The sequence below is a fragment of the Athene cunicularia genome (assembly GCF_003259725.1).
Source record: "Athene cunicularia isolate RWA chromosome 4 unlocalized genomic scaffold, athCun1 chr4_part2, whole genome shotgun sequence".
Classification (NCBI taxonomy): domain Eukaryota; kingdom Metazoa; phylum Chordata; class Aves; order Strigiformes; family Strigidae; genus Athene; species Athene cunicularia.
Genome location: NW_020799099.1, coordinates 27054760 through 27065380, shown reverse-complemented (window position 1 = coordinate 27065380; position 10621 = coordinate 27054760). Strand labels below are relative to the sequence as shown.

At 34.0% G+C, this 10621-nt stretch overlaps 1 protein-coding gene across 1 annotated transcript in view; it reads right to left on the bottom strand.

Annotated features, from left to right (window-relative positions):
* Positions 1-440: 440 nt before the first annotated feature.
* GRIA2 (glutamate ionotropic receptor AMPA type subunit 2) overlaps positions 441-10621 on the bottom strand; it is a 64710-nt gene continuing 54529 nt past the window's right edge. The window contains exons 16-17 of the mRNA XM_026847957.1: positions 8564-8604; positions 441-1603 (exon numbers count right to left, since the gene is read on the bottom strand). Coding sequence (XP_026703758.1) covers positions 1561-1603; positions 8564-8604 — 84 coding nt within the window. The 3' untranslated portion in view covers positions 441-1560. The remainder of the gene's footprint in view (positions 1604-8563; positions 8605-10621) is intronic.

Below are 10621 nucleotides of genomic sequence, written 5' to 3'. Positions count from 1 at the left end.
AAAAACTGACAGTCATCCAGCCCTGCCCTATTATATATATATGGCTTACTTGTGCAGAAATACATTTTCACCAAAACTGAGAATATTGTCACTTAAGAAAAATTCTGTGAAGCTCTAAAAATTGTATCCAGTAGATAAAAATTATTCTTCCTAATAAGGTTAGACAAGGTTTTCAGGTGAATGTGATGCAGATAGTAAAGCAATAGAACACACTGGGTTTGGAGTTTGTAAAACACCTTTTTGCTTTTATGTCAGCTAAACTAATTTTTCCCAAAGTGATATATATTTAGGTTAAATAGATGGGTAAATAGCTTCCATCAAGAGAAATGGCAGAACACTGTACATAATTTTTATCAACAGCTCTTTTAAAGAGTATCATGATTAAACCAGGTCTCAAGTTTGAATCAACTTGAAGGCACAACAGAAAGATTAACTCCATGTTTAGTGAATGCTACATAATTTATTTAATAAAGTCTTCAAATAAGCATGGAAATTACAGGCCTGACTACAATTGAATGTATCTGAAATAAGACACTTTACATGGCTGATTGAACACGAGCACACAGACAAATGGAACTGGAAAGGTTTTTAACATGGAAAGTTTAAATTTTGTGGTTCTTACTATCATTTATAACAAACACTAACATGTAAAACAACACAAAGGGCAATCCATCTTGCAGACGACATAAAAGCTTCTGAGCTAAGATATGGCAAGAAACTAATTTAAGAGCTAGTTTTCATACATCTAGGTATCATATTTGATTTCAGAACTCAAACACTATCAAAATGTACTACCTCCTCAAGTTCAGAGTAGAAACATACAAAAAATACTTATTTGGCAAAGACAGAATGATTCGGCAAGTTCCAGGCACTTGCAAAATAAGCATTTTATGTTTGCAGCTGCATGTCTCTCTGAAGGACGAGCTTCCAAAAAGAAATTAAGGAAATATTCCAAGCAGCAGCAATGCTATGCTAAATAAAATCAGTAGTATAAGATGCTCCTGCGAAAGGGTTTTCTCTTCCTCAGTTATCACCGTTACAGTGAAAATTCATTTAGCTGGAATAAGTAGTATCACCAGATGGAAGTTGAAATATGTATTTCTATACCTTACTCCATTTTTCATTAGGACAATTTAGAATCAAAGATTAAAGACTTAATATTAAACACAAACAACCAGTGTATATGTTGACATCAACACCAATGGCCTACAATGTCTCACACTTTATTTCTCCTATACCTTTGCTCATTTATCATCTCTTATCCTCAGCAGCCTAACTTACATGCTTAAATCCTCACTTTAAGTCCCATAAATATTAAATTATTTGTAAAACACTGTATATGCCTCAAGATTTTATATAAATTAAATGTTGTAACTGAATGGCATAATTAATCATTAGTTAATGGCCACTGAGGGAATGTTAACAGGTTACGGACCAGGTTTCCAACACAACATACAAAGTCTGGAAGATTTAAATCTTATCAGCCATAAAGATCTCAGGAATTAAGATGAGAAACAGCCAAGCACCTACACATACAAATGACAGTATCTGCAGAGGGTTTCAGAAATACAACTGTGGTGTCCCATGCGTCATCTTTTTGTTCCTAAGAGGGAGAAAAACAGCGTGCAAGATGTTTCAGAAAGAAAGACAATAATGGAGGATAATTCACATTAGAATCAAGTAATAATACTATACTGTTTCTAATGACCAGGTAGGGAAATGGTTTGGCGACACTTCTTTGTGACAAAAATGTATATTATCAAAATCAATATTTTTCAGGAACTTTGATGGTAAGACTTATAAGAATAATTCTTTAGAATCTGAAATAAAACATGAGCTAAACTCTGTAAGGTGATGACTTTGATGAGGACATCTGTAGAAGATCTGTCCATGCTAGAAATTGCAAATGGTATGTCATGGTGATGGAATTCTGCAGGAGGACATGGAGCATTAATTCATGTGCATTTTGTAGTGATCCAAAAAAACCCCTGACGCTGCAAGGTTTGAAGATGTAACTGAAAGGACAAAAATAGCATGCTAATTACTTTTTAAAGGAATTTCCTTTGTGCATTTAATCACATGCTCAATACCAATACTTACATCTTTATATAGAATTCAGTCAGTTAGGGCTGATTCTGCAAAAATACCTCCATACACTCTCTTGACCTTTAGAACAGGATTTTCTACTCAAGAGAATACAATTGCAGGGCACAGAAGCCACTTAGATTCTTCTCTCATTAAGGGATGCTCAGAGGCAAGTCATTTTTTTTAAAAGCATTTTTTTTCCCCAAACATCTTTCTGCAGAGAACTCAGGAGCGCTCTGTCATATTCTGCACTACTCTTTTAAGAAATAACCTATATACTTTTTTTCCCCACTGATCTCTGTGTCTGTAGCTGCACCACAAACAAAGCTGTACAAAACAAGTGAACAATCACATCCACGTGGAAATGAAATCTGACAACGCACCTATTATTTCATTGGGCAGTTCTACCATATATGTACATGAACATAGGAACATTCCCCATGGTGTCCAGGTGGCTTCACTGATGTCAACCAATGTTAGAGCATGTAATAACAGAGGATGATTACAGAGATGATTAATTTTCTGTTTTACAAAAGCCGTCATGAAAGGAATACAAGTAAAAAGCTAAAACCTTTTTTAAAAAAACAAATCAAACAAAATCTCACCTAAATCCTCTTGCAACAGTTCCTCATATCTTCCTTATCTGCTACAGCATGAAGCATCCTATATTTTCAGTGAAAATAGCCAGTGTCTTAAAAAAACACACTGGCTTGACTAATAATTCATATTTCCCCTCAGTAAACATATACCAATTTTAGTCAAAAGCTTTAAAAACACAACCCATGAAGAGTATCGCCAGCAAGTAAAGAAAAATAATTACTCTAGTTTGCTGTTGAAATATTGACTTTAAAATATAAAGCAAGACAGCTAAAAAGAAACATAAACTCCTCATTTGTAAAGAGTTTATCCCTAGATTTGATGTTTATTACCAGAAACTGATCTGATGTGGGCAGCCAGAACGGGACCTCGATTTAACTAAGAAGTAAATCTGGCTCATAACAATTTCACAAAGTAGCCTGAAATAGCTAATACCTGGAAGCTAGATAGGTCTAAGCCTATATTCAGTGTCTACACTTATCATGACACATTTCTATGATTCAGTTACACCAGAAAAAATGTACTGAACCTCTTCTAACTTTCTAACTTAAATGAGAAATTAAGTTCTGGTTTATTTACTAAGCAGTAACATAGATTCAAGTCATGGCTTCAAAACCCCATCCCGAGGTTTGGTTTGCATTCTCTTATCCACTGTTTTGTTGCCTATTGATTCTAGCAAGACACTGTTTTTTTCTACAGATATTTTAAAAAGAAAAAAAAGAAAATAGTATCGATCAGCTGAGGTTGTCTCACTGGGCAGTTTTGATTCATACTTCAATTACTTGTATTGCTCCTAATTTGGATTTGTGTAAGTGATCAAAGGATACATTTAAAAAAATTAAAAAGTTAACATAATTGTATTATTTGCATATATATTGTTATACAGGTCTGAGAACGCAGAAAAATCACTTGGCAAGCCAATAATCCTCTGATTTACACAGCGTATTACAACATGCATAAAGACAGGCTGTCACATAGTATAATCTTAGCTAGAATCTTACCAAAAGAATAACACCTACATTCTCATGATACTGTCTACTGGGAAGCTTGCATGTTTTCTTTTATAAAAATATATGATGTCATAACTCATGAAGTACTGAGGTTTTTTGCCCTATGAGAAAAATCTCCATAAAATTGTTCAGCCAGGCAAGCAAACTAAGCAGTTTCTCAAGTGAGGGTAAATACTGAGTTTCCTCTATGCTGAGAAAATACATGACTATTTTATACTAATGCAATTTTTCTAAAGTTACATCCTGAATTTGCCAAATATGGATGGCTGTAGTTCAGGGAAGGAAGAAAGCTTTTCAGAAAGTTTGGACATGGAAAGAAGGGGACAGCTCTCCCCCCTGGCATCATGTTCAGAGTGGAAAAATAGGGAGAAATAGTTTTTGCATCTTGACCATGCTAACAATTCAATTTTGCTAGCATGAATGCAAGTGCAGTGATCCTAGGGAAGATCAGTGCATGACTGCATATAGACAGCGGGGAGGTTCAGGCTTGGTCCTGACACCCCAGCTTCCCTGGACTTCAGGGAGGCAGGCTCTGACTAATGTGTATTACCTCACTCTCCCCAGAGCAGCCTTTGTCCCTGCGGTTTGAGAAAGAGTCTTTAAGAGGTGCGAGTCACTGGACATATTCATTAGCTGAAGGATTTGGGCAACATCTCAAATCAGCAAGCAAGGTATGTAACGTTACTTTTTCCCCTCAATGTGCTAAAATCTCTCCCAATGATAAAAGATCAACAAGGAAATTACAAGCATAAACTAACAAATATCTCCTATAGAAAGCAGCTTATAAGGTGGACTAAGCAGAACTGATGAAAAAAAAAAAAAAAAAAAAAAAAAGATGTATTTTTAGGTCCCCTAAAACAAGCAAGAGCATACAGTGAAAATGAGTGAAAACTATCCTGTGAAAAACAAGTACTTTAGGTAACTATAGTCATCAATATGAAGAAAACATGTTGAGTAAAGTCCTGCTCTCACTGAAGACAATGGCTTTATAAAAACAATTTATCACATGCTTTAATTTTATATTCAGAAGTTGCAAATTTAAAGAACATGGTAATGCCACAGATACAATCAATCAATAGAAATTGCCTGAAAATTGTCTGCCAAGCCTACACTGTAAGAGTGATTTCCTATAGCTTATACTACTCATTTGTCAATGCCAGTAAAAAAAAAATACAAAATGTGGACAGAATTCTGCCACAGCACCATAGATGTATATATTATTGCACAATGTTCAAAATAGGTAGTGTAGTATCCAGCCCAGTCAATGCACAGTAGTTTGTTCTGGAGGCATTTAATTCTTACAGAGGTTTTGGTTCAGAAAATCAAGTAATAACTTACAAAAAATAATGTTTAGTTTGTCCTTGTGCATGTCATGCTAGATTTAACTAAAAGTGAGCCTTTCAGAGCAAGTATGTGGATTTTTAAATAGGTAAGACAGTGTAATTTGAAAAAATGAGTATCATTTGAAAAATTAAACATATACATGCATATACTTAAACCCATCTCTGCTGCTGCAGTGAGAGGCAACACCACATGCAATCAATAGCTTAATTTGACCTTTTTGTGTAGGCCAAAGGTAGTGTGGAAGAGCCCATTTTTCTCACAGAAGTTCTGTAGAACTTAATCCTGTCAGTGAGGACAAAGGTGATCACAGGTGTTACACCAGATTTTGAAGTTAGGGGATTCACTCTTGACTGAGTCCCATGGGGACTCATACTGTCCTATGGAAATGTAAGACTCCATATTTATTCAAACTAAAGGTGATAAGGCACTTGCTTATGAACCTTCCTCTTGTTACTGGCCCTACTATGAATTATTGCCATAGTTATCACACTTTTGAGTATGGTCTTATCAAACTCAGCACTAGTTTTACTATTGCATTTCCATATTTGTGTATGGATATGTATACACACATATCTAGTGGAACATCCACAATCTGCATTTTCATATACCAGCAACTCCACTTATTTGTTAACACACAGGAGCTGAAACTGAACGATAAATTCCAGTTACAGGTAACTTGTATTAGCTGCTAAGCCACTTAGTTCAAAATTTATGCAAATATTCTTCCAACATTTTTGTGAAATTACTAAAAAGAACAGTAACAAATATAAAAGCAAGCACCTGAGTAAAAATCAGGTAGTTTGTATTATTGTATCTTTAGTCATTGTGACAGTATAAAAAATATCTACTTGTTCAAAACCAGAAAAAATATTTCTGTGAATATTCCACTATTCAGGAGTATGAGGTAACCCAAAATGGTTTTGTCACTTATAATGACACTCATAAGGAAACCAACTACTGAAAAATATTTAGTTATTTGTAAAGCATACTATTAAGTGAAAGAAGTGTATCTTGACCTATTTAATGACATTTTTCTCTTAACTCGGAGAACATGGTGCTGAAGGGCAGGCAGCAATAGTACAACTTGAAAAATGAGTAAAAAGTTGTCATATAAAAGCTTCCAACTATATTTTTCACAAGACGCTCTTGATGCTTCAGTAAAGCACATGCCAGGTCTCTGGGCTCTGCTAAGAAACTAGTATGTGTACACATTACAAACAGTAAATGACCCTGGAAACAGATTTTATTTTCCCATTTTAAGAACTGTTTATTATAAACTAAAACACAGAATTATAATTTCAAAACTGCACCAACAGTGGGCTTTTAAAAGAAAAGCACCCAGTTGTGAGTATATTTTCTATCCTTAGAAAAGAGAGATAAATTCTCTCTGGTGTTTCTTTTGGATAGTCCTTCAGGATAGAGGAGGGACAGAAGAATGACATGAAACTACCTCTGCAACTCAAATCTATTTCACCTTTGCCCACCTGCTTGCCTTCTGTGCATGAAAAGATGAAAAAGAGGTAGTGTGGTCCTGCACGGCTCATGGGACCCACTGGAACTCCTTTGTAACATTTCCTTCATCTCCAGATATAAACTAATTGAAGACAATTTCAAGGGGCTAGTCTAGGCACTAACGTTGAGCAGCCTTTTTCAATTCTGTAAGATACGTTTGGGATCCTTAAAGAGAAGAAAACCAATTTTAAATTAAATACATATTTTAAATCACAGTCTTAAGTTGAAAGACTAGCAGGAGTAAATGCTTTAACACAAACAGGTCAGTCTGGAAAAGTCAGCATTTTTAAAAAATAACGACAAATGAAATGTTAACTTTTTCTCTACACCTACAACATGTAGTAATGGTCCTTTCCTGTTGAGTGAGAGTTGCAAGTGTATTGTGAGGAATAACTTTGGGCAAATGATATGAAGTCATTCACTAGACAACTTTGTGGAATTAAGTGTTTTTCTTTTAGGTGTAAAGAATCTTCTTACCACTGAGGTAAGTAAAGCACTGAGCTGCCTACAAAGATAGCCAAATTTTCATTAGCAATAGATGTACAAAGTAGACTGACAGAAGAACAGTGCAGTGGATGATGCCACTTGAATATCTTTCCCATCTTTATAATCAGTTTCTTTAGTAGAGACATATGCAATAAGCTACAATAAACATCTTTAATGAACGCCAAATCAATTTTTAAAAATTTATAATAAGCATTACATACAGTAATTGTATTTCCTATCTGCCTACCAGACTAAAGAGTATGTATTAGAACTAACTGCATGTGGTGAGGAAAGAGGGAAAGAAAGAAAGTGTATCATGTAATATGCCCTAATAATAGGATTAGGAACTGTGGAAAGGCTTCAAGACAGGTAAAATCTGCAGGTGAGTTGGATCTGTAATTCTCAGAATTTTTGTATTGTATCTTACTATGTTCTATTTTTTCTTGCTACTTGTTTACTAAAATCGTATTTTAAAGACTTCTTCTTTTCAAATAATATCAAGTCAATAAATTTTACGTTAAAGCACTACATGACTCTAACTAAAGTTTCGACCATCAAAGTGCTATACACTAAGGAAATATCTAAAAAAAAAGATGCATTATGAATATGAATACAGCTACTTCAGGATACAAGGAGTTGAGACCTATTAAATGAAAGTAGGAGTTAATTAAGACTCTGTTTTGAAATTGTTATCACTTCAAGTTCCTGTAGGTCCCCAGACATTAGATGCAGACATGTTTATCAAACTTCTTCGGGGAGGGAGGAAAGCTAGCATTCAAGACAAAAAAAGAAACAATTTCAGAGCAAATTGACCACTGAGCTATTTGAAGCAGCCCCAAAGTTCAGAGTATTAGGAGTAGTATGAGCAGAAATTTCAGGAAGATCAATAGCAGGCACAGACTGAATGAAATGTGTCACATACGTGACATTACTGTATACAATTTCCTAACTCTATCATGTCTCACACAGGTAGATAGTACTCTCTACTAGCTACAAAAATTGATGCTAGGGAAAATGTTCAAAGTTAAGTCCACAGTTAAATCATTTGCTAAATTTTATTCTAAGTGCTTGATATAATTTGAACCTAATGAATCTCTCACGGCAGATTTTTGTGATCCCATGAGAGCTTAAATGAAAAGATTTAATAAACAATAAACTTTGGTACTGAGAAACAGGTCTGAGTAGTCTCTAGGGATATCATGCAGAACAGCTGATGATGATTCTATTTTGCTAGTGACCAACTGTATTCATATAACTAACTGTACCAAATGATAGCTGAAATCATGTATTTGTATTTAAAAATATAATTATTTGTGCACAGTAATTCATGTACAGATATTGTCTACACCTATCAGCCAGAGAAGGCTGATACTCCGGAAACTCACTGTTAAAATGTGTAATACATTTAAATAAAGATGTTGAACCTTTCACATTGCAAAAGTCTTCAGACTCTATGGTTTGCTATTACAGCAAACACTTTGTTGTACTAGATCTCTAGTAGCAACACTACTTATACCTAGAATACTTGCCATTTCTCAGGTTCTTTCTCTGCTTTGGACACATCATCAATCTGTTGAAGCAAAAAAATACTGATTCAAGCTGACAATTTTTAAGTAGAGTTACTGGATAGATACTTAGCCTACTAGCATTATCATCCTATCACACTGCCATTATAACCATGATCAAGAAGGTTACATTTCAGAAACACAATTATACTGTTGGCAAGAAAGCTACATTACTTCGTTAAGCAATAACGGAAACTACAGTAAATCTACCATTGAGTGACAAGATGATTTGGGGAAAGATTTATATTCTCCTTGTAAAACTCTTTAAGGAAATTTAATATCTGTGGGGACAAACAGGTTTGCTCTATGTAAAATCTTAGGAAAATACATTTATAATAAATAAGAAACCAGATTTCAATAATACTAAACAGACATTAAAGGTCTTTTGCCTTTTTTAAGAAGATTTTTTATGTATGATTGAAGTTTATACAACATTCCAGAAAAGCCATCATGTGTTAGATTGAAAAATAAAATCAGAAGCATTTTCTGTCATATAGGTATACATGAAAAAACGGGAACGTTAATGTCTTAGAAAGAGTATGTCCAGCTTTGTACCGTTACTCATTTAACAAAGCAGAAAATAAGATACTGTACGGTAAACAAAAAGCTACAGTAAAAGGACATTTTGAAATTTACACAAGTTTGAGTTCATAAACATTTTGGTTGCTCCATAACAGTTTTCATATAAAATGAATAAAAAACCCTTGGACAGCTTTCATCACTCTTGACTACTTTTCACTTAAATGCACACAGACATACTTTATATAGCAATATACTGATGTACTGTAACATGGATATTAAACTATGATTACTGATTTTTAACTGAGATGTGTATTATCCAATCAATATTATCTGTAATTGAAATACTCATACATTATGTATTCCCATCATGTTGTTAAGTATAAAAACATGAAAATATAATTTTACATTATTTCAGTTATATACATCAGTTCAGGCTTGACAAAGATTTTTTTTTTTACACTACGATTTTTAGAGGAATAAGCCCAGAGGTACAATAAATAGCTTTCCACTGTATACAGTAATGCAATTCTACTTTTTCCAAAAGTTTAGATTACCATTTGAATATTATTTTAGTTTGGTCATTCTAGCATTGAACATTAAAAATCAGAGTGCATTCCCCAACATTCCTGATGAGGAGTAATGCACAGAACACCTATGGATTACAGATTTGTCAAGAAATGGTTTAGTTCAATTAGGGGGAAGCTACTGGTAAGTTTGACATTGAAAACACTGTATATACCTCTCTTGCTTACCACACTGAGAGTATACACTGTGTTCACATGCTTGCAGAAACAACCTCAGAGCTTCTACCACAAGAAGGGATTTCAAGTTTCTGATAAATGCTCTGTCTTATCCAATGTTCAGCAAACATTTTACTTCAGCCTAAGAAATGGATTCCAACTAGAACTGCAAGTCATATTTCAAACTTTATTTAAGTCCAAAATAAAGTAGAGATTTATCGATACTGCATGAGGCAATGTATCCACAATGCAGAAAAATGTAAGCTTTTCAACCAAATGTACAGAATCTTATCTACAGGGAAAGCTAGAGAAACATGATGTTGCTTTGATTTGCATTAGCATTTAAATTAATGTTATTGCACCCCTCCTAGGATTCCTTTTTTGCTTTGTAAGTAGAGTTATCTTTTTTAAATACATGTAATTAAAACGTATGGTAACTTCAGATAGCAAAGAATATTCATAATGATCAAGATTCAGTAAAGTTTTTCTACTTTCAGCAGTACAGACTTGCATCTAATTCGAGTTATTATCAATCTTAATTCAAAAAGACATTGCCAAGGTTTTGGTTTTTTTCATAACAAAGAACTTTACCAGCTACTGCTTAGAATTACTTTTTAACACTTTGAAAACTGCTTCTTTAAAGGAACATTTTGAGAACTGTGTTTGTTTCATACTTTAAAAAAATATTTAACACTATTTTACTGCTTGCCATTTATCAATTTTTACTGATAGTCTTCCTTCTCTGTACAAGTATTTATGA